At 39.2% G+C, this 25958-nt stretch overlaps 1 protein-coding gene across 2 annotated transcripts in view; it reads right to left on the reverse strand.

The window, feature by feature from the left end:
- Positions 1-421: 421 nt before the first annotated feature.
- tmem178b (transmembrane protein 178B) overlaps positions 422-25958 on the reverse strand; it is a 54546-nt gene continuing 29009 nt past the window's right edge. For both annotated transcript variants that reach the window (XM_023350069.1, XM_023350068.1), the window contains exons 3-5: positions 18958-19071; positions 6188-6325; positions 422-4130 (exon numbers count right to left, since the gene is read on the reverse strand). In XM_023350069.1, the coding sequence (XP_023205837.1) occupies positions 3880-4130; positions 6188-6325; positions 18958-19071 (503 nt within the window). In that variant the 3' untranslated portion in view covers positions 422-3879. The remainder of the gene's footprint in view (positions 4131-6187; positions 6326-18957; positions 19072-25958) is intronic.

Below are 25958 nucleotides of genomic sequence, written 5' to 3' on the forward strand. Positions count from 1 at the left end.
CTCCTTGTCAGATCCTCATGTTCACTTACCTCAGTCGTCTGTGAGATCTTTCTTTAGTGATTCTAAAGAAATCACTAAGTTTTCTCCTTGTGTCTCTAGATTTGATGTTCTCTTGGATTCATTTTTGTTGCAACTTTGGATTTTGTATTTTTGTAAGTGCACATCATTATTTCAACCATTCATCATTAAATCAACAAAGAACTCAGCCGCTGCCTTTGTTTCTCTGCATTTGGGTCCATCTTCAACAACCAACATCATGACACTTCATGTACTTCCTGAAACATTCTGCTGTGAGATCTCTTCCCAGTAAACCCACAAAGACAACTGGTACTGTGAACTAAATACAATTCTACTTTATTTTAATATAGAACATGACTGAACTGATGCACAATCAGACAATTTCTACTTTTATTTTGTCTTTCAATAGATGGCTCTTAAGCCATCTTATAATTAAACCACCCTTGTAGATTTTAGTAATGAGTCATTCAAATTTTTAAATCTTGGGTCTTTTATTCAATGAATCCTTAAAAATAAACAAAAATACTTTCTAAGATTGGGGAACACAGACATTGATACAACAATCCAACAAGTTAAGACACAAATGTTCAAGTGATCAGGATGCAAACAGTAAATGCTGTTTTTTTTTTAAGAGAGCTGATTCTTTTTATTATTGTTTTTAGATCAGTTCTGATGACATGTTGAGTGGGAGGCCTTATAGATGGCATCTATGATAGCAAAAAAATAGTTATGGCAGGTTCTTATAAATATTAATGTCTGAACATGGGACTTTTAATGTACAATTTAATCTGTGAAGTGTGTTGTTCTGCTTACTGTTTACATAAGTAAACTAAAAGTCAAATTGCACCTGTAGAATGTAAATACTTTAGGCGTGAGGTTGAATAGAATAGAATATCTCAAACCAAATCAAAAGGGATGTGTTCTTCTTAGTCTATTGTAGGACTCGAGCACAACAATGAATGGCTCCTTAAAATATTGTGATGCCCATGCTCTTAGGTGCTTCCTCCTTAATACCAGTCAAGTTTGACTGGTATTAAGTCAAATCTGACTTAATACCAGTCATTCATGATTTACATTTTTTACTTTGTACTAGGAAAATAAAAGCTAAAGGGAAAAAAAAAATCAAGCATCTGTATTATTTTCACGACTTCCAAAAACGGCATTTCTGAAAAGAGTTGTTGATGTTCCCTACATTGACCCCATGACAGATTTGCCCCATTTTTGTTGTTGTTTGTTTTTAAGTAAACTCAAGAGCCTCTAGGCTAAAAGATTTTCACATTAACCCAGGTAGTCTTAGCCTTATAAGAAAATTTTCTTAGTAATGTGCCACATGGAACTGTGACTAAAGAAATCTCAGAGGGGCAATAGAAGTTTAAGTGTTTAAATTGCTTACCCAAATTTATTTATTACACATGAAAACCTTAACAGGGAACTACACCAATTTCTCTACTCCCAAATAGAATTTTAAGTAATCCAACACTTGATAAATATGTTTCAAATATTGACTATTCCAAAACATTGATCAGTTTTCAAGATTTGCTTTCTGGAGCGCATGGAATGCACATATGAGATTACCCATATTGCCCTTTTCCACTGGCACCTACTCAGTATGGCTCAATTTAACTTTACTCGATTATAAAGGTATTCCCAGTAGTAACAGTTAAGTAATACCTGTCCCATTTTTATGATTCACTTTGCAGGAGTTCCAAATGTACCAACTCAGGCTAAGAAGGCAGCATCAGAAGATTATCTGTTACTGATTGTAATGTAATATGTTTCTTTTCTTTTGTATATTTATTGTGTTATGTTTTTATTATGTAAATCACTTTTCACTGTCTTGTTGATTTGCAGCGATATGTGTGACTCTGTTGATGGCTGCCTACAGGTACCAGTGCACAGCAAGATGATTAGAACCCTGTAAAGTGATTACTGGACCAACAAGGACCACAACGACCGGAGTGGTTCAACGGAACAGACGCCATTTACAGACACCAACCAGTAACAGGTAGAGTTGATTGAACTTAAGCATATCATTACTGTATTCCATAATGGATGATGGTTTTGTGACTTAAAGACTCTTCTATGCAACTTGTCCCTCAGTGGTGAGCTTACTTTGAATGAACAAGGATATTCTGAAACTTATGGTGTTGTGTCTTGAATCAAGGCAATACTAACTTGCTATCAATGTGTGCTCTGCTTGGATTATTCACAGTCTCTTTCATATATTGCAGTTACACATTATGTATGTTTTGTGTTTCCAGAAGCTCTTTCTATGAGAGGTATGTCTCCACTTCCCTTAATTTGGAGAGTCCAAATTAAGGGAGAGTTCCGTAACTCTCCAAATTAAGAGAGAGTCAAAATTAAGGACTCCAAGTTCCACTGCTTCTACCCCAATACCATGCATGGCTTCAACACCTGCAGCAGTTTGTACAACATCATGCCACACTACATTTCAAACTCTGGTACCATCCAACCATGATAGTTTCACTGTTAGAACTGTTGTAATGGAAAACCACTTAAACCATGTAGAGTTGAGCCAAGTCGAGCCACACTGTAGAGATGCCAGTGGAAAAAAGGCCTTACTGACAATACTGGTGTCAGTAAGGCCTGGCTGCTGCTTTGTGCTTTCTAAGACAACATATCGTATAAAACCAGTGGCTGCATTTAACAAGCACTCATCAGTCCTATTGTTTATACCACTGACCACAGACAAATCTGTGTAATTCATTGATGGTGACTAAGGTGAGTAAAGATTTTACTGATACATGACATTGATCTCCTGGGTCTAGAATACGTCAGCTGGATACATTTGTGCTTTCTTGTGACATGGAACACAATAGAGAGAGGAAATTGTGGACAGTTGTCCAGGAAATCAACATCAAAGCATGAGTTAAAAAAACCTACATGCTTTTTCACTCCTTCTGAGGGCAGCAACATATTAATGTGAATATGCTCCCTTTTAAATTGATTCATCAGTAACTCAGACTAAAAGAAATAGATTTTTTACATACTCAATCTATGTATCTACTTTATTAAATAAAAATATTTTTTTGTATAGACTGTAAAATCACCTTCTTTCTAACATGCTCATACTCATACATACTCATGAAAAAAAAGCACAGAAGACATTTGCTCTGACAGTAAACTGCTGTTTGTTCACAATTTGAGGGAATCAATAAAAAATTAAGTAAAAATTGTATGTTCAAAATGCTTAATGGCATGTAAGATCATTGTAGGCAAAGGAATGCACCTGTACAGAATAAAAGCAATCCAATATGAAAATTCCTGTTACTTTTTTGGAATATTCCAGACAATAATTAACAACAGCAGAGTTTGTATCTTAATCCTGCTCATTTGTTACATGTAACTTTGCATGGTGCACAGAAAAGTTTACTCAGCCGATAACCCTGAAATGGTTCAATCCGGTTCCTGTGAGAATTCTAAAGAAACCAACTGCATTACACCAGGCAAGTAGAGAGAACACATCTTTGTCAAATTGTTACTGTCCATTTTTACAGTTACAGCCCAAATTCAGGTGACAGGCTCCACACATCAGTCTGTTACTTTCTCCTTGAATCCTTTTTAAATCCTTGGAATATTTTCCTATCCAAGGTCAATTTCCACATCTGTCCCACAATAACAAAAGACAGAATTATTTTTTTAATATTTCTTCTAAGATCTTGAGTTTCTCATTGTATGATCAGGATAGCAGATTATCAAGATACCCATTTCAAACACACACTCAATTTAAAAACTCTGAACCCAGAACTGATCAATGATAAGTAGGCAGATGACATGATATGACAGTTTGTCTATTTTTTTAATCAACTGATGTAGCTGGTCTGTTCACTTTTTCCAGCTTTAGCAGACGGTGCCGTTCTCTTGCCGGGCTTTGGGACAAGTGGATCTGGGCATTGGCTGAACAGAGGGAGCCAGGGTGCAGAAGAAACCAGCGATGAGGGTAAGGCCAAGACCTCCCCAGGCGCAAAACATAGACCATCCATAGCCATGGCCAATGTCGTCAGGAAGGCCGTACAGGTACCGCGGGTAACGGGAAAGCTCAAAGTTAATGCCAGCAACACAGGTACAGAGGGAGATAATGCAGAAAGTTCCTGTAACAACAGAAGTAGAACAAAAGTTGATGTTTAGCACAGTTATTGATTAACAATCAATGTCTCCTCACATTTTGAGTTTTTAAAGGACAAGTTTGATCATCTTAAGGTGCTTTTGTATTGCAGGGCCTGGCCCTGGGCTGACCTGAATTTAAACCCGTGTTTGGCGTCTTTGCATTAGTCCCTGTGGTGCAGTTCTATTCTATTCTATTCAATTGGGGTAGAACTGATAATTTCAGTTCTACACCAGCCATGCCAGTCTGATTTGAAGTCGGCATAGATTGGCATTTAGTTCAGTAGGGGGCGGTAATTGCACTGATTGATCTGATTGGCCAGATTTTCAGCACATTCCCAAATGGGATTTGGACTACTAGAAAAAAGGATTCAAAGTATAGAAGAAGGAGTGAAGGGAGAGGAGGATAAAAACGAATAAAAAGGCCAGGAAAGGGAAAGCTTGATGATTTTTTGTTTCCTTTTTCTGATCTTATTATTTTTCACAACCCTCCTCTTCATCTTCTCCTATCTGCAAATGTCCATAGTTCCACACAATAAAAAGTAAAGAAAGGTAAACAATCAAACCAAAATGATATGTTTGGAAAAAACCCACACATTTACAGCTCATTGACCTGGAATGACAGTTTATAGATCATTTATAGCAGATAAACCAGCTGTACATGAAGAATTGCGTAACTCTTTGTCGGCTAAGTTTCTATCCATAGATTTTTGTGGCATAAATGTTAAGTAGATTTAATGATGCACAAAAGTTGAGACAAGATAACATTACATGCTATGGAATTTAGCATGCTACATTAAAATGTTGTTGACATATATTTGTTGATACATCATTTTAATTATCAGCTCTTATTTGGACTCTTGGCTAAAGCAGATGAAGAAACAGATATTAAATTTGGACTGGCTGTGGTCCCGTGTGTTGCTTAACTGTGATTTGGCTCTTGCAGAGTGACTAAGCATATTTTCTATGTTTTTATTGCCAAGAAACATAATTGGCTTTTAATTGCTAATTCATTATAAAACTCTAGGGGCACAGCCTTAATCCAAGATTGATCATAGCTGAGTGTGCAGCTGCCTCTTGCCAAGCTGAGCTGTTATGCTGTGTGTGAAGCTTCCACTGGCTGCCCATGCTATAAATGGGACACACTGCTACACAACACTTGGGGCGTTGGCACTGTCACTATGTTTATACTTCACTTCTGCTCAGAAGTGAAGTATAAACTCAGACAGCCTTTGTGAACCCTCCTAGGAAACAGAATATAAACTAGAACTTTAAATTTTCCAGTAAAAAATGAAAACTGGATGCCGTTTCAGCAGAATTTTCAAGTTAGTAAAGTTCTATTGAAAATACACATTTGCCCTGGTAACATATCTTGTTGCACACAAAACTTTGAGGTGTGGCAGTGTTTTGTAATATAATAATGAAACAAGGCATTTTTAAAAATTAATCACTAAAATTTAGCGACTAATATGGTAAGTAATCACTAAAAAAATCTGCCACTTGACAATAAAATTTAACAGCGTTGATTTGCTCACTTGAGATTGGTTGTCTCATTAATCTTGGGGTATGCTATTTAAACACATTTAAAAACAGTTATAGGATGTTGCTAATTGCTTTTAAAGTTATTCATGTGTGAGCATGTTATGTTGACATGGCTCACACATGTCAGTTTTCCACAGTCAGAAAGATATGATCTGATCATAGTTCAATTATCAATTGGCATAAAACAACCCTCTTGTTTGGATTACAACTTCATTCTGATGGAACTGAATCAGACCATAATATTCCAATTGGGCTGTTTGCATTTTTAATCTGATCAGCTACTAATTCCTATTATTTATGTCCATGTAAACAAGCTTAAGTTTAATCTTTAGTAGTTGCTTCTGTCAGGCTAATGCTAACCACAACTATCAACTTACCATGAATTGAAATAGTCAAATAAAAAATGACAATATGTTTTAGTCTAGTTAAAACAATGGCCTGGTACCACTTTTGCTAGAGACTGAAACAGTTAACTTGAACTAGCACTTTGTTCTACACTCACCTCCCATGAGGAAGAGCAGGCCAGCCACATATTGCATGAGACCTCTATCCCAACAACAGCCGAGCAAGCCAATGATCCAGCCAAACAGAATGATGGCCACTGCCATGCCCATGAAACCAGCTGTCATTCGTCGCAGGTCTGAGGTGGGACACAAGCAGAGAGGAATTCCTATAGTTAATACGTGTTTACACCAATTACTGAAGATGAAGAGCGAGAACCTTGCACACTTTCAGATGTTGAAGCTGAGTTTAAATGAGGCAGCACTTGACTACAGATGTGCTGTTAAGATTCTGCAGATCAGGTGAACCCTTGTGAAAAATATATGCTATGTATATTAAATCTTAGCATACTTGAGCATACTTGAAGCCAGACTAATCATCAATATACTTCAAGTTTGTTAAGGGTTATTTTACTTGAAGAATGTATTTTGGAACAACTAGTTTGTGCTTAATGTATTTTTATTGTGATTACATTGCAGAAAATCACAATTTAAAGTGTACTAAGTGTACTATCACATGCTTTTTTTTGGAGCTACCAAAAGTATACTTAGCAGAGGTGAGGACTCGAATCACATGACTTGGACTCGAGTCAGACTCGAGTCGTTAAAATCACGACTTGAGACTTGACTTGAAAAAATGCTCAAAGACTCGGACTTGACTTTGACTTTCATGCCATTGACTTGGGACTTGACTCGACTTGAAACTGTTTACTTGAAAAGACTTGATATTTTTTACTCAAAGTCTTAAAATTTAAAACACATTATTTATAAAGTGGCGTCATTAATTAATTTCACTCATTCCGTATCAATATGCGCAGACCGTCACTATGGTTTTCCTCTCTCCTTATGTATGTGTATGTAGCTGCAGCACAACCAATCAAATTAACAGGATTTGGACGTTTAAAAAAACGCGGCAAAGCTACAGAGCTCAGGGAACGAAATACGAAATAACCGGTCGAATATGCTTCCGCGAGTAATTTTTTTTGGCTACGTAGGTTATGAACTTTCGACTAAAAAACGAAGTGCAACTTGTAAAACATGCAAGAAGAGAATATCGGATGGAGATGCCACGACGTCCAACTTTGTCCGGCATTTGAAGCTTCACAAAGATCGGTAGGTGGCACTTTTCTTTTGCTGTAAGATAGTTGACTTTAGCTAACTTCGTGTTAGCATGTGTACTCCGGGTTAAATTGGTGATGATTTACCATAAATCCGGTCCTTCAAATGCCTCCACAAATAATGTGCACCGTATTAGCTCAGGAAGCCGGTGGATAGTGAGCGGGGCTCCGGAACAGAAAGCAGATTCTGGACCTGAACACAGGGAACAGAGTCTCTCTGTCCCATCATGATGATGAGCCGGGTCTAGTATCATCTAAGGATGGTTGATGTATTTGAAGACATCTACGTTGAGAAATTATATTGACAATATATTGTTTTGACAGGTCAGATAAAAGAGGAAAAAACTGCTGTTATGGTTCTTTGTATTGTGCTGTGGAAATGTCAGCATTTTCGTCTTTTTTTATTGAATATCAAGTTTAACAGAACTGGGCAATAAAGTGGTCCAATTTAAAAATGTTTTTTATACTTTGTGTTCAGCTACACATGTTCTATCATTTGAGATAAATACATATTTTAAAATGAACAAATGGTCTATTATTTGAATTTTATGTATAATTGCAAATTATAAAAAAAATAAAATAAAAACGACTCGAAATGACTTGAAATTAAAGGTTCCTGACTTGAGACTTGACTCGACTTTTGCCTGTCTTTACTTGAGACTTGACTCGGACTTGAGGACAAAGACTTGAGACTTACTTGAGACTTGCAACACAGTGACTTGGTCACACCTCTGATACTTAGTATACTTTAAGTATAACACATTTCATATAATATAAACATGCTTGATTCGTATATCTTAAATGTACAATTTTTGTGAGCAACAGACATTTAAAATATACTTAAAATGTCTTTTAAATATAAGCATTATATATACTAAATATTAGTAGTGTGATCACAGTATGCTCCAATTAAACTTTTGGTTTACTATAATTGCTAATGAAGTACACCATTTACTTATTTGTCAGTGTCTTTTATTATTCTGCATTGCTACTTTGTACATTACATGCTTCACTACACACTACAGTACTGCAAACCAGTACTGTAGTGTACAGGTACTGTAGTGTACTGGTTTGAAGTACTGTACTGCACTTGGCACAATGTCAGTACTGTAGTGTGTTTACAGAAGATCCTTCTGTAAACTGCTATCAGTTTACAGAAGGATCGAATACAGCACACTGCGACTGAAAAAAAATTACTTTGTGTTCAATATATTTACATTTTTCAAGAGTACATTGCCAATGTACAGTACAATCAGGCGAAATATCAATAGACATGGCTTTCATGGGAGAGTTGCTAGTAGGAAGCTTCTGCTCTCAAGAAAGAACAAAGCCGCCTGTTTAAACTTTGCCAGAGCGCACTTGGACAAACCACAGGCTTTCTGGAAGTCCATTCTCTGGACGGATGAGCCCAAAATTGAATTGTTTGGCCATAATCACAGGCGTCATGTTTGGAGAAAAGCAAACACTGCGTTTAAAGAAAAGAACGTCCTCCCAACAGTGAAGCATGGTGGTGGAAATGTGAAAGTCTAGGCCTGCTTTTCTGCCTCCGGACCTGGACGACTCCATATAATCCAGGGAACCATCAATTCCCAGGATTATCAACAAATTCTTGACCAGAATCTCCTGCCATCAGTCAGGGAGTTGAAGCTGGGACGGAAATGGATTATGCAACAAGACAACGACCCAAAGCATTCCAGCAACGGTACCAAAGAATGGCTTAAGAGAAAGAAGATTCGCTCTCTGGATTGGCCCAGTCAAAGTCCAGATCTCAATCCTACCTATAGAAATGCTGTAGCAAGATCTGAAACGCGCAGTACATGCCAGATGTCGTGCCAACCTCACTCAACTGGCAGAGTTCTGCAAGGAAGAGTGGACAAAAATCCCATAAAGCAGATGTGAGACACTCATTTGTGGTTACTGCCACAAGGTACTAACTGAAAGAGTTCACATACTTTTGCATTTGGCAGATTTGCTGTTTTTTGACGGATAAAATACTTTTGTTGAATAAATAATGAAAACATTTATATTTTTTCTTTGTTTCCTTTATTTGGAAGGTCTGTTTACAATTTGAGATTTGGATGTTCATGTCACACGATTATAATAATTCTTCTTTAGAAAACACAATAACCATGTTCAGGTGGTTCACAAACTTTCAAGCAGCACTATATGTGCGCTTGGCACCAGGACACCCTAGGCCGCAGTTCGATGATCGACTTTGTCATCGGATCTGCGGCCGTATGTCTTGGATACTCGGGTGAAGAGAGGTGCAGAGCTGTCCGCTGACCACTACCTGGTGGTGAGTTGGCTCCGGTGGTGGGGGAGGAAGCCGGTCAGGCCTGGCAGGCCCAAACGTGTTGTGAGGGTCTGCTGGGAACGTCTGGCAGAATCCCCTGTGAGACGGAACTTTAACTCCCATCTCTGGCAAAACTTCGAACACGTCCCGTGGGAGGTGGGGGACATGGAGTCTGAGTGGACCGTGTTCCGTGCCTCCATTGTCGAGGCGGCCGATCGGAGCTGTGGCCGCAAGGTTGTCGGTGCCTGTCGCGGCGGCAACCCTTGAACCCGTTGGTGGACACCTTTGGTGAGGGATGCTGTCAGGCTGAAGAAGGAGTCTTATCAGGCCTTTTTTTCCTGTGGGACTCCGGAAGCAGCTGATGGGTACCGGCGGGCGAAGCGGCATGCGGCTCGGGTGGTTGCTGAGGCAAAAACTTGGACGTGGGAGGAGTTTGGAGAGGCCATGGAGAAAGACTTCCGTACAGCTTCGAGGTGATTCCGGTCCACCATCCGGCGTCTCAGGGGGGGGGAAGCAGTACGGCACCAACACTGTTTATAGTGGGGATGATGTGCTGCTGACCTCTACTCGGGACGTTGTGGGCCGGTGGGCAGAATACTTCGAAGACCTCCTCAATCCCACCAACATGCCTTCCATTGAGGAAGCTGAGCCTGGGGACTCTGGGTTGAGCTCTCCAATCTCTGGGGACGAGGTCGCCAAGGTGGTTAAAAAGCTCCTCGGTGGCAAGGCCCCGGGGGTGGATGAGATCCGCCCGGAGTTCCTTAAGGCTCTGGATGTTGTAGGGTTGTGTTGGCTGACGCAACTCTGCAATATTGCATGGACATCAGGGGCAGTTCCCCTTGATTGGCAGACTGGGGTGGTGGTCCCCCTGTTCAAAAAGGGGGACCGGAGGGTGTGCTCCAATTATAGAGGGGTCACACTCTTAAGCCTCCCTGGCAAGGTCTACTCAGGGGTCCTGGAGAGGAGGGTCCGTCAGATAGTCGAACCTCGGATTCAGGAAGAGCAGTGTGGTTTTCGTCCTGGTCGTGGAACACTGGACCAGCTCTACACCCTCGGCAGGGTCCTGGAGGGTGCATGGGAGTTTGCCCAACCAGTCTACATGCGTTTTGTGGACTTGGAGAAGGCGTTCAACTGTATCCCTCGGGGAGCACTGTGGGGGGTTCTCCAGGAGTATGGGGTATCGGGCCCTTTGATACGGGCTGTCAGGTCCCTCTATGACCGGTGTCAGAGTCTGGTCCGCATTGCCGGCAGTAAGTGGGGCTCGTTTCCGGTGAAAGTTGGACTCCGCCAGGGCTGCCCTTTGTCACCGATTCTGTTCATCACTTTCATGGACAGAATTTCTAGGCACAGCCAAGGTGTTGAAGGGATCCGATTTGGTGGCCTTGGGATCTCATCTCTGCTTTTTGCAGACGATGTGGTCCTTCTGGCTTCATCGAGTCGTGATCTGCAGCTCTCGCTGGAGCGGTTCGCAGGCGAGTGTGAAGCGGCCGGAAGCGGATGAGGATCAGTGCCTCCAAATCCGAGGCCATGGTCTTGAGCCGGAAAAGGGTAGAGTGCCTTCTCCGGGTCAGGGGGGGTGTCCTGCCCCAAGCGCAGGAGTTCAAGTATCTCGGGATCTTGTTCACGAATGGGGGAAGAAGGGAGCGGGAGGTCGACAGGCGGATTGGCGCAGCGTCTGTCATCAAGCGGGCGCTGTACCGGTCCGTCGTGGTGAAGAGCGAGCTGAGCCTAAAAGCGAAGATCTTGATTTACCAGTCGATCTACGTTCCCACCCTCATCTATGGTCATGAGCTTTGGGTCATGACCGAAAGAACGAGATCGCGGATACAAGCGGCACTCAGAACAGATAGGTCACCAAAGGAGGGAAACAGCAATGCATCACAAAAAGGTAAAACTAAACAGACAGATTTTTGACAAACAGGTTACAATGTATCGGGATACAATTGTTCATGAAGTTCCACGAAGAGTCAAACTGGTGGGAATTTCTTTCCAGATTTACCAAGTCCTGTCATTCTGTCCAGCAGCAATCCAGATTTACCACCCTGAATAAAGAATAGATACAGATTCAACTTACTTTCGAATTCTTATGTATTAACCATTTTAACCAATATTTTTGGATTTTGTTTTTATGGAGGTAAGCATTTCCATTTCACATATTTCTTCTACAGTGGCTGACCAATTTCTCAGTGTTGGTGAGCTCCCACTAAGCCATTTTCTTATTAATTTCTTCCCTTCTATCAGTAGTATATTCAAAAGGTTTTTATCCTGAAAGTTGAATTAATTTGGTAAATTACATAAATATATAGTTTGAAATTTGTGCTCAATTTCAAAATCAAGAATTACCCTTATCTCTTTGACTACCTTTAACCAATAGGAATAAATCAATGGGCAGCGCCAGAAAATATGAAAGTGGTCAGCCATCACATTGTTACATTATCCCCAACAATGCCCAGTTTCAACTTTGCCAGTCTGAGAGTATGTTCTGTTGGGGGTTATAAAAAAAACTGACAATATTCTACCACAAAAATTCCCTCCAATGTCCTGAGCTACTGGTGGTGGTGGAGTTAATTTGACAAATGTTTATCCACTCATCCTCTGTCAGCATTATTTTTGTCTCCCTTCCCAATATATTTTTAATATATAATGATGATGTTTTTTTATTGGCTTCTAAGCACACGTATATTTTTGTCTCCCTTTCAGTATATATTTCATATATAATGTTGATGTTTTTTATTGGCTTCTAAGCACACATATATTCTGGACAACCTCTTCTTCTAAGATTTACCTTTATTGGTGTCAATACAGATATTAATGAGGTCCTGATAATTTTTTCCAATATTTTAATGTCTTTATTAAAGTGATGTCTGAGCTGCAAATATCTGACAAAGTCTCGTTTGTCAAGATTAAATTTTTCCTGCAATACACTACGTGTATTACATGATACGTAGTGTCATGTAATACCTTTTCTGGTCAATTCTTTGAATCTTAAGTCAAGTTGTGCTGGCACAAAATCTCTATCGTGCTCAATCCATCTTAATAATCGTGTTGTCCTCTCTAAAAGAGGGTTACAGAACTCTCTGAGCCAGATGCAAGAGGAACTTTTGTAGAAACACACAACTCATCTGAATATGTAGTCTTGAGGTGATCCAGCAGAGCTTGTAGGGAGATGTCAATTTGACTGAATCCTAGTTCTTTCCTTTTTGCGTCATCCCCTCTTCACACCAGTAAACTGTATACTGCAGTTGTACTGCTCTATAATAATTTTCCCAACATAAAAGTGACATTCCTCCTTTATCTCTTGGTAATTGTAATGTTTTATATCATACCTTTGGTTTCTTATTCTGCCATGTAAACCTGGAGTTGGTCTGGTTCCACTCATTAAACTGCTTGGTAGGAATTTCTACTGAAATATTGAAAAAGGAATAACAGTTGAGGTAAAAAAAAATAAAATATCATTTTTAGGATTTCTATTTGGTTGTATAAATCGAGCGTCAAGACAGCCCATCTGTCAAAGTCATTTTTTACTTTAATAGTCATAGTGCCATAATTTGCTTTGCATTTTTTGTTTAGATTTTTAGTAATATTAACGGCTTCTTCCTTTGAACTGTTAGATAGCTGTAGAACCGTCGCCTTGAAGATGTACGACTTGTTCTGTTTTTACTCTGTGTCTTAATGCAAGATAACATGTGTTTAGTCAGTGATTGTCATTAGCACTGCAACTAAGTAATGAAATGTTTTGTCCCCACCCTTTAGAGTTGCAGTGTTCTCTGTGATAGGGACTCTGAAAGTAATAAAAAGAGAGCGGACAAATGTGTTTCAGAGCGGTTGGAGATTTGTAACTGTGAACACATCTCTGTCCGTTCTCCTCGCGAGATCAAAAAGAATCTAACTCTCGTCTTTTCTGTGTTTGTTCAATTTGTCTTTAATAGGTGTCAAACCTGACAATATTTAATTGTTTTTGTTTTCCATTTAAATTTGAACCGATTACTTGTAGACTCCCGGGGTGACTAGTTAAAGCACAGGGTCTGAGTTTTTTTCAATATTTAATTTATAACCTGAGTGAAGTCTAAATTGGTGGAGGCAGGACATGAGGTTAGGAGAGTGGCATCTGGGTCAGATAGGATCACCAGAACATCTTCAGAGTATAGACATGATTTGTATTCACTTCCTTTAAATAGGATCCCCTTAATTTCTGTATCTTCCCTAATTTTTTGAGCAAGTGGCTCTATAAAAAGTGTAAAGAGAATTGGGCTAAGTGGGCATCCTTGTTCCAGAGGGATTGTGCCTGAAAGGCCGCAATTTATTTTGATCCGGGCTACTGGCAGATTGTATATTGATTTCAAACAACTTATGATTGTATTAGTAAAGCCAAAACATTATAGAACCAGATATAAATATTCCCATTGTACAGAATCAAAGACTTTTTCAGCATCAAAACTGATTGCTAAAGATTTCAAATTATTTCTGCTCATAATGTCGAATAGGTGTAACGCTCGCCTCACATTATCCTGTGTACGTCTATTTTTAATAAGTCCTGTCTTGTCTGTATCTATCAGTTCAGGGATAATATTTTATAGTGTACTGACAATTATTGAAGTGAATATTTTATAATCAATGTTCAAGACTGAAATGGGCCAGTATGAGCTGCACTCACTTTTATCTTTTCCCGGTTTTGGTATAATGGAGCTTATTGCTTACTTCCAGGATGGTGGAGTCTCACCTCCTTTAAGCACATGGTTAAAACATTTTAACAGCAAAGGTGTCATAAACTTCCCAAAACTTTTATACCTTTCAGCTGGTAATCCGTCTCCTCCTGGTGCCTTACCTATTGACCTCTGCTGGTGTTATATCTGCAGATATCCTTTTATTTTGCTCCATGACAATTGAAGGGAGAGCCAAAGAGTCTAGAAACTGATTTACTGAGGGAAGCTCAGTTAATTAGGGTTGACTATATAATTTCCTATAATATATTTCAAATGACTTATGTGTTTTGTCTGGTGTGAAACACATCTGGTTGGGAATGTTTTTTCTAATTTTAAAGATGGATCTGTCTGGTAGTTGTTTTAGTTGTCGGGCCAATATTTTTTTTGCTCAAGGTCCATTTTCATAATAAGTTTGTTTAATATATTTGAGATTAAGTATAACCTTGTCGTTGAGCTTCGTATTTAGTTCCACTTTTATCGCAGCAATCTGCTGTAGTACAGTAGGGTCTTTGGTTTCAATATGCTTCTGCTCTAATTTGTTTAGCTGTTTACTCAGGTCATTGAATTGCTCAGATTTTTCTTTCTTCTTCCTTAATGCCCACGTTATAAGTTTCCCATGCAGTACTGCTATTGCTGCATCTCATAATGTACTTGGAGACATTTCTGTGCCATTATTAAATTCTACATATTTCATAAATTGTTTAATGAATTCCTCAAATTTATTATTGTTTAACAGAGCTGTGTTAAATCTCCATGTTGTCTTAGGATGAGCATCTAAATATAATTTCAAGTATACCCCAGAGTGACACATCCCTTGTTCCAATAATACAGTCCAGGACCCTGTATCTGTCTACTCTACTGTAAATAGGAAAAGAATAGTCAATTCTTGAGTAAATGGCATGAGAGAGAGAAAAAGGTGAACTCCTTAGCCAATGAATGACATTCCCTCCAGACATCAATTAAGCCAATCTTTTTAGACATTTTTCTTATATACAGTGATGCAGAGTTGATTTTTTTTAAAGGGTTTGAGGAATCCAGGGAAGGATGCAGCTGTGCATTCCAGTCCCCTTTACATATCAAAACACCAGAGGTTTCTGCCAATATGAGATCAAATATTTGATCAATAAATGTTTTATCATGTCCTGAAAGTCTATATAAATTGAGTAAAGTTACTTCATTTGAGTTTAGTGTTCCCCTCACCAAAACAAAACGGCCTTCTTTGTCTGTAATCTGTTTGGATACCCGGAAGTCCACATTATTTGCAATTAGTATTGCCACACCCCTAGTTTGTCCATTTGGATGGGAAGAATAAAATGTCTATTTAAACCCCATTTTTTTAAATTATTTTTCATGGTTCTCTTTTGTTAAATGGGTTTCTTGCCAGATGATGATGAGTTGCTGTTCTCTCTTCATCTTAGCTATGAGCTTTCCTTTTTTGATTGGATTTTGTAACCCGTGAACATTAATAGTTCTACATTTATATTGCTGTTGGGACATAAATCTTTAAATGAATAGATCCCTCTAACTCCAAGGAGTATCCAAGGAGACCTTATTATTAAAATATAAGTAAAAATAAAAAACAAAGAACTTGTAACTTGAAAACGTACTAAAGGAACGACTTCCAAGACAAAATGACTCGTTAGGGAGTCCTGGGTGAAGAGAAAAGATCCAGTGAGACGTTTTTCATGGGGGTATCTTCAATGCAAACTGACATACTGTGGTTGGGTATGAGTATAAGCTCAGTGGACAATCGGACCCTTTAAACTGGCTCCCACAACATCGGTCAGGTATTGTCTTTTTTTTTTTTTTTTTTACAATCAGTAACGTATTTCTTGTTAACATTAGCTAAGAGTAAATGAGAGATTATTATAATAATGTCTGACAGTGTCTCTTTATGAAAATATTTGGTTCTTTGGATCAGATCACTGTGATTGCAAATCTTACCGCATGAGTTTTAACGAGTGGCGCTTATCTTGGAGAGGAGGCTGCGTCCCCAACCTCATGACAAAATCCGCTGAGTTTTCTCCGTACTCTCTCTCCATGTGCGTGCCCAGAGTTGTGGAGGTGCGTTGTTTGGCCTCCACCATCTCCCAGGACAGTCTATCCAGTTTCTCCATCGTTGCTGCTGCAATCAGGAGCGAGACCCCTCTTCTTCAGATCCTTCATGGTGTCCGCCGCGCTGTTATATGTGACCGTTTCACCGTCAAAAAACAAACAGAGCTTGACTGGCAGCGGGGTTTGGAAATGGAGTTTTCTGAAAGGGCGGTAGGCTTTCCTCTTCTTTTGGGTCTCTGCCGGATAGTCCTGGTCAAGCACAGGGACACTCGGATGGAGCGCGGGGAGACTCACTGGGAAGAGCACTAGGAGAAGCACTGGGGGGCTCGGGCGGAGCAAATGGGCCACTAACTGGGGCTGGAGCTGTAGGTACTGGAACAGCGGGAAACGATGAGACCAGTAGCTCTAGTTTAGATGGAAGCGGCTTTCCAGCCATTATGGTCAGAGCTCCCTCTCGCTTCCACATTGCCTCCTCCAACAGCTCAAGTCCAATGAAGGGAGGTGCGGAGCCCAGTCTTCTAAGACCATTCTAATGGCAATCCCGAGAAGTCTGCAGATGAAGTAAGGTTTGCCCATGGCTCCAACATAATCCTTTATAGTGGCCTTTAAGTCATTGAAGTCCCTTTCAAAAATCAGGTCTGCTGGATCTATGTTAATTTTGTGCTCTGACCACGAATCCTCACCATAGTACTTGTAGGTCCTTCTGTCAAAATACGAGTTTGTTGAGGTGAGGATTCATGCGGAGGACCCAGGTTGTGGTGTGAAAAAGGATGATTTAATCAAAGCTCTCACAGATTAACAGGAATCCAGGCAGCACAGGTGAACTAAGAGGCAAGGAACTCAACACTGGTAGCACTGGAACGAGGCAACGACGACAAAAGACAGCAAAGACAATGACAAGGATCAGACAGGGAACAAGAGACACAGGTGGGTTTAAATAACAGGGAAGTTAATCAGGGGAAACAAGGGACAGCTGTGAACAATCAAGGGGCAGACACACAGAAAACCAAATCCTCACATTCAGTGATAAAACCTGCAAAAGTATTTAGTGTTTTATTTCTTGGAATGTTCTTCGGGTGATGGAAGGTAAAGTTTGTATTTGTCTGCGGGTCTCTGAAGGTTCAGGTCTGAGTCTATGACCAGACCTGAACCTAATCTGGTCATAAACATAGTCAGCTCAGCTAGAACCTAGCCTGATTACTAGGTTCTAGCTGTAATAACTGAAACGATGTGCTGATTCTGGATGGCTCCTTTTTTGGCTCAAAGGTAATGACTTCAGTGGGGTTTTTTTAATGAAGAAAATTATGGCACCTCCCCACATTGTTTTGTTCTATTTACTCAGTGCTTCAATGGGTTCATGGTCACCTGTTAAGGTTGTAATATAGAGCTGTGTATCATCCCTGTGGTTCTTGTTTTTAATTTTTAATTTTTTTTTTACCCCTCCAGGGGGTCTTTTTGTGGGCTCTAGTATCCCTTATATGAAAGTAGGCTGACAGGAAAGGGGAGGGGGGAAGACCTGCGGCAAATATCGTCGGGTCCGGAGGCGAACCCGCGACGGCCGCGTCGAGGACTGAAGGCCTCCAAACATGGGTTGCGCTAACCACTACGCCACCAAGGCACGCCCCCCTTATTTTTAAATTTTGCCATGTGAACCAAGGTTTACTGTTTACTGACTTTTTTATTTTATAATTTGAGGAATGTCACTTAAAGTATTTATGAATCAGGGACTGGGCTGGTGGACTCCAAACATGAAACCAGCAAGCCTTTTCTTCTTGCGTTCATTAAAATAAAAGCATGCAAAGCTGTTCACATGAAAGCCATCACACTGTATTAGGCCAAATACAGAGATACTGGAAACATTGTGTTTGTTGAAAGAAACAGTTAGTATGTAAAAGTCCTATTGGACAATGATGATGTGTACCAAACACATTTTAGCACCCCAGACTACCAACTGCCATAGGTCTATGTGTGCACATCTTATTAAATTCTCCCGCCTATATTTATGACAAAGCAAAGTTTCCTAAACAGATTATAATTTTATTCATGATTATTGCATTTATCCTGCAAATAGAGCATGTCGCATACAGTAGAATCTCCAAACATAAAAATAACATTGCCAAATATTCAAGTTAATATACTAATTTGACTCAGAAAACTCAGAAACAGGCTTCAATAACTTCCACACCATGCCACGTTGATTAGCCCCAATGTTAAGAATTAAGTCATAGACTGTATGTCATTATTTATTTACAGTGGCAGCTTCTGATATGGGACTCATGGGGAACTGCCCGGGGCAGCATCTTGTGGGGGGCATCATGAACTCCCCCCCTTCCCTACACCCCTTCAAGTTGTCCAATTACCCCATCCCCTGCTCTTACAACCGGAGGATCTGAATGTCAAAAATGTCAAAAATGCCTGACAATAAAATGATCAAATGAAACAATCACTGGTTGTTAAAGCACTTAATATCTTGAATTTAAAAAAGATTTAGAACAATTAGTCCTATTTCTTAAATCATTAGCAAAGTGATTTACCTTTGGCATAGAAAGGTCCATTTTTAAACGTTTTTAAGAAAAGAAAAGTAGAGCTTTCTGCAGACTTACGTAAGGAGTGCCATTCATCCTGTCGTATTGTCTTGGTGATGTTGTAGGACAGATTTTTGGGTATTGCAGCTGACGAGTAATGGTACTTGATGTAGGAGCATCTTGCAATTGAACCTGTGAATAAATTAAATGACAAAATATGGAAAATTATCCAGAATCACATGTATGTGAAATCCACTATGAAAGACAACTTCAACAGACAGTAGACATGAAACACTTAGTTATTTCTGCTGAGCAGAATCCTTTGGAAATGGTCATATCCCATTTTAATTTACAATTTCAACATACTCAAGCAATTATATTGAATAAACAAATTATAATTATAACCAGGGCTGTTTTTAGCCACTGACCAAAACAAGATAAAACAAAACCACACAAAAAACAACAGTTGTTTGCTTGAGGCATGACCACACTTCAAAACTCCCCAAATTTGGCACTAAAAGTCTGTTGAAAAGTTATGTGTAGCAGGATTTGCTGGAAAAACAAGGCTTCCACGGTGGTCCCATAAAGATGTGCCCCTCAGAGTAGTTTGAGCTATGGCTAGAAAAACTTGTACACATGTGGAAGTTTGTAGGTTAGACAAACAACTCTCTGAACCAAACAGGATGTCCAGGATATTGCTTCAAACGAGGCAATTCAAAGAGCTTTAAATGAAGAAAACATTAAACAAAAACATTACATCGCAATGACATAATAAAGGAAAGCAATGAAAAGTTGGAATACAGACTTAAATCAATTATTTTTCAGTTTTTAGAGGCAACCCTAAATGGATGGGTTTTTAACCTTGATTTAAGGCAGTGCTTCTCAATTCCGGTCCTCAGGCCCACCTGCCCTGCATGTTTTAGGTGTTTCCCTGCTGCCACACACCTGGATTGAATCTATGAGTGATTAACAGGCTTCTGCAGTACTTGATACCTGCAGAACAGGTAATGCAATCATTTGGATCAGCTGTTCTGAAATAGGGGTACAGCTAAAACATGCAGAGCAGGGGGGCCTGAGGACTGGAATTGAGAAGCACTGATTTAAGGGAACTCATTATTTCAGCAGTTTTGAATCTAATCTAAGTCTAAGATTAGTGGAGCATACTCTTTTAAAAGTGACATGTCTATATAAGGGTGACATGTTCTGTTCAATTTGACATATTTCTTGTGCTAGTGATTCAACACATTATTGTTGAAAACATTTACACAATAATTGTTTCTCTACACAGTTGTAGCAAACAAAACTGAACAGTTTACACAGTTTAACAAACCCACTTATCTGGACAGAGCAGGCAGAACTATGAGGATCATATTCTTCGATTTCTTCAGAACTTTTAGCTTACTTCAAGTGAGTGATATGGGTTTATCATAACAGGATAAACATGTAGTAATTACTTGTAATTACCAGGGCTGTAATTACTTGTAATTACTACAGGTAATAACTACTACTTCAAACAACAAAGGCTAATAAAAAACAACTCAACAGTGTTTAATGTACTGTATAAAATCCACATGATTTTATACAGTACATTTTATACAAATGTTCATGTATTTATTTAGATTAAATTCTCCATTACATCATGGAGGGTCATCCAACTTAAATTAATTTGAAGTAATTACTAACAGCAAACTTTAACTACACAATCCTGGCATTCTTGCAATCATTTCCTATGTTGAACACTTCTACATTTTGGCTACAACTCCCCCAATATTTATTGAAGATGTGTCTAGTCATTTTAAAAACATTTTTAGATATATGTATTAATGGCTGTTTTTTGTTCTATTTGTTTCCCCTTACTTTTTATGTTTTATATTGAAATTCATAATTCTTCTAATTATTACTAAAAACATCTCAAAACGTGTTCTTCATTAATACCACGTGGCATCATCATTCCTGTGTTATCCCAGTATTTTTCTGACTGCCTGCTAGCTTAATGTTGGATTCCCCTACTCGGACTCACACTTACACACACCTGCCCTCCTGCCTGCATGAAACGTTCCGTCTTCATAAACATTTCCTCTCCTTCTTACCGGGGTAATCTGACCGACAGGGGGCCCCCAATAAAATTGTTTTGTTTTTTGTTTTAAATAGAAATTTAGAAAAATTGGGGCCCTGTCAATTACAAAATTAATCATATTGTGTTTTCAAAAATTGTTTTTAGCAGTAAAAATTAAATGTTACCACTCCCAGACCAAAAAGCACAGGTTCATATTTGCCCTGAACACCCCCTGGACCTGCATGAATTGGTTCGTTCCTGCTTGGCACACTTGACAGTGTTCAGCAGAAGTCAGTGGAAGACAAGAATGGCTGTGGAAGTTACTACGCTGCCAAAAAAAATTACAGTCAGGTTTTCAAAAAAATATAGAGAGAAAAAGACAAGTGTCAATTTGTAACAGTTTTGTCCTCCGAGAGAGGAAAGTAGACTGTGTGAGATTATTAACCACAGGTTTTCCCCCAGTCTATTGTAAGCCTGGCAGCCCGCCATGCTTTGCTAGCCGCAAAGTGTCTCTGTTGCTCTGAGCATTTCACTAGCAGAGCAGATTTATTCCTAAAGGATAGTATTAAGGAAGGAAAGTTATTTGGTTAGCTTAAGTTTTGGAAACAGCATGGCTCTGCTTTCCCTCCTGTTCGCCGGGTCGCGAGCGGATGTCGTCACGGCTGGCAAGGAGACGGCGAGGCACAATGACGTCACAGAAATGCAGAGTTTAATTCAATAGAAAACACCGTATGAATTTAACAAGAAAACTTCAGAGTACACAGAAGTACATTCTTTACCTGAGACAAAATAATTAAAAGAAAAAGAACAAAGGCGCCTTTGGAGACAGCTGATGCTTAAAAGCAAAACAGGGCAGTTGTCTGAATTCTTATTACTGAGCATTCCCTTTTCTAGTGAAGGCGTTTCTCTTTGTTAATATATGCAAATAGGGCGTACCTCTGTTTTGACCAACCAAGAGCTACCTTGGCAAATACTTAGACCTTCCCCTGAGTTTTAATGACAAATATCAAGAGTCATTTTAGTTATTAAAATTATAAGTTATTTTCACAAAACCTATCTTGCTCCTCTGCAGTCAGCTTCTCCAAAGATTTGAATCTTTACCTTATCACAAACAATAATGAGATAGAAGTCTTTTTCATCCTGTAAAACATAACATTCAAACCATTCCCTTTTGGTTTCCGATATTGTCATAGTTAGTACATTTTCAAATACATTCCATTTAACTAGATTAGTACTTGTAACTTGGGTAATATATTTTAATCTAACACACTATTGCTATTAATATTAAGAGGTATATCAGAAATTAAACTAAGTGTTTTCCAAGATTCCTAAGTTGTGGTCAACTCCAGATGCAACTCTGAGCTCCTGAGAAACCCCCGACCTCTGACCTGCGAGCCGGGGAAGATATTCTTTATGGCCTCCTAATTTAAAACCTTTCAAGAGCTTTGTGTTTTATGGCTGGTCTAAATTACAGCCTTGCCAAAAGAATGTTTATCTGTGAACTCCTGCCTTGCATCTGCTTTTGTCCAAATGGAATGTTGGTCTACTTATACGCACATGGCATTAGCTTAACTATATTAAACCATCAAAAATAGCCATGATTCCTTAACAAAAGTAACTAAGTTACATTAAAAGTAACTTTTTTACTTTCAGCAGCTGCTAACAACAACGCTGTGAAAATTACATTGATCTTTGCCAGTACTTAATTGTAAGCTATTTTATAACATCGACAATGTGTCTCCACTTATAAGGTTGAACTGAAGGGGAGATTTTTTAATGGTTACAGTACAAAAAAACCCAACGTTAGTAATTTGTGCATGTTTTTGTGTGGTCCACTATTGTCTGGAAAACTCTAAGAAGGATTTTAACCCAGCCTCCAGGTTGTGCGTTATGGCCCTGCATTTGGTGTCAGAGCGCAGCACACAGCGCTCCTCCTGCGGCTCCACAGTTCAGATGGCTGCTGCACAGATTTGTGACACTTATCTTAATATTAATAATTATAATGCCGTTTAGTTGCACAACTTTACGGACTCGTTCATTCGTGGCTGTTTTCACGTTTATTGCGCTGTTCATATTAGTCTCGATGTTTCCAATGTTCTGTATAGCTCGACATAATTCACAGGTAATATATTAACTTGACATTAACAAAGACACAGCGGGACAGATCATCCGGGAAATGATGGGCAGGGAGAGCCTGACTAAAAGTAATTGGAGGTCAGACACATTCTGGGGTTTCTGTCTGCTTATTTCCAAGCCCAAATGAGCAACTTCACGTTCAAAAACGAGCCCAAAAAGCGCAACCCTCGACTCATTAAATTTGCTAGCGACTTAAAAAAAAAAAAAAAAACAGCTCACAGCCGCTTATGATAATCGGACTTGGCGACAGAAACTCAAAATAGTTCTTGTTTTTCTACCAACAAAATCTCCCTCTTCCCTCCATTATTTACGTTTCCGTTGCTGCTGATACTGTCGCATAAAAACGGCGATCACTCAACAAGACGCGTAGAGGACATAAAATTAAATTCCAAAACAAAATAGTAACGCAAAATGATTTTGATAAGTAACTACTAGATATGAAATAGCAACGCATTAGATTACTCGTTACTGAAAAAAGTGGTCCGATGTCAATTTGTAATTTATCATAAAATAAACTTCCAACATGTTTCACAGATTGGTCCTCCAAATCTCCCCACAGTTAGACAGCAAGAGCCAACCTAAGACAGCCCTGAGCAAAATGCTAACCCAAGTGTTCATCACAGAGTTGACCCACATGAAGAACGCCTGCAGTTTCTTTTGCAATCTGCTCTCTGATCTTTGGAAGAAGCTTTGATGCTACCACACAGAAACTCCTCAGCTGTCACTTTGTCTCTGTAGACAGTAATTTGTGACAGCTGTGGGGTAGTGGCCTGAGTTTTATCTGCTTTCAAGAACCACAAGTCTTAGTTCTACATTGTTTTGTTTTGTTTTTACCTGCACGCTTGGTTGTCTGCTGTAGAATGTATTGTTTGAAGTGAGTGTACTGAAAAATTAAAAGCCCTGCTTTGTTTGAATCTTGGTCATGGTATATTCAGGCAGTTAGTCTTTTTCGTTTGAAACAAAAAATGAAAAAACAAAAACACACTACCTTTTTTAAAAAATTTTTTTTGTTTATTAAGCCAAAACGAAAACTTGGATAACAAAATGTTACCTACTTAACCTGCTGGGTTGATGATGCTGTTGAGTCCATTCTGTAATAGGAATCTACAGCATAAACACAGCAAGGCTAACTTTATCTGAGTAACGTATATATCCATCAGTGACGTGCGGTCAGGGGAGGCAGGTGAGGCAGTGCCTCACCAGCCATCATGGAAAGAAAGAAAATATATAATCATAAAGTAATTTAAATTGTTATATTCATCCGGTGGTTTGTACTAAAAAATATTTAATTTTCATGTAGCTTCACCAATTTCGATTTTTATTTGTTCAAAATCGCTGAATTTTCTTATTTTCCCATTCAAATGCTTGGAAGCGATGCCGGTGAGGCAGCAGCGAGCTCTGCCTCACCTTGGATTGCGCAACCCCTGGCTCTGCGCTGGCTGCTAAGCGGAGAGAGCATGTTGCTGTACGGCGTCAATAAAATGGTTTAAACAAATTTAATATGTGAACTTATTTCCAATAATTTAGCTTATGTATATAATGTACAGTGCTTTTTGTCACCAACTGTGTTTGTGTAACGTGTTTCGTGTAATGAGCGATTATAAACGGCAGAGAACAGGTTCGAGGTGAGGCAGGCAGTTCTCTTGCCTCATGGCAGGGGGCGCTCAAGATCCCAGACGTTCGTCTTGTTCTCTCCTCAACTGCCGAGTAAGTGACAGCGAGCTAGGCTAAACAATTCGGGAAGCAAGTCAAGTGCAGCGATAGATTTTGTGAGCTACAGTTTGTATGTGTAAGGATGCAGAAGTGAAACATAACCTGTAAACTGCTGTCAATCTATGCATCTATTTGCAAATCTGATTCTGATGACGTCAGTGCCTCACCAGCTATGAACCTCACCGCACGTCACTGATATCCATCCATGAGAAACAACAGTTTATCATGTTGTGTTTGACTGATGTAATTTTACATAATGTCATACTGCGTTACTGTTGGGTGTGATTTAAAAAAAAAAAAGAGTAAGGTTAGTCTGGTTTGCTTCCCATCTGGAAAAAGAAAAGAGCACAGTGGGAGAGAGTCGAACATAACTTCCAAAGGACCTGTTTGTATCCTCAACATTTCTATCCAGAAGACTTTGAGTCATCCGTACTAGCAAAACTGACAAGGGCTCCAACAGATGATCATTACCTTCAAAAGCTAAAAGCAAGTGAAGTGCTGACAGTTTTTATCCGCAAAGAATCCTGCTGCTGCCGTCTAGAGAGTGAAAACTGCTGGAAGAAATATCAGAGACAGGCAGCGCTGTAAGATCTTTTAAATGCTAACGGAGCTCTGCGACAGTAGTACTGGTGGCACTACTGCCATACCATTTACAGTTCAGACAAATAATGGACCCTGTTAACAAACCGTAAACAGAGCTATAGAAATACTTACCGGATCACACAGTCCAATCAGCGGTATGTGTCATTCATTCGTTCATTTCAGAAGTTGAAGGTGGCAACAGCAGCAAAACATCAGCTCCTATGGTCAACTCTGTCGTCTTCCTGAATTTGATCTCCCTCATCTTCACTACGTCTTGTGATTTCTACATTGCCATTGATTTCAACATGCTCCGGTTCAATTTGAAAAGGCTTAAAGACATTACTCATAGCTGTTTACCGAGAATCCATTGCAGTGTGAACAACATGGCAGCATTTGTGTGACAATATTTTATTAAAAAATATAAAAACTAAACAACCTACAGTATTATTACTGTATTGTTTTACATCTGAAATAAATATTTCTCAAATAAAGTCTATTGTTACAACTAGTCATGGATCCCTTTAAGTTACAAGACTAAATCCTAAATCATTACAATAGATTGAAAAAGGGGACTACAAAATAGAGATCCACT

This window comes from Xiphophorus maculatus, chromosome 17, assembly GCF_002775205.1.
Source record: "Xiphophorus maculatus strain JP 163 A chromosome 17, X_maculatus-5.0-male, whole genome shotgun sequence".
NCBI classification, from domain to species: Eukaryota; Metazoa; Chordata; class Actinopteri; order Cyprinodontiformes; family Poeciliidae; genus Xiphophorus; species Xiphophorus maculatus.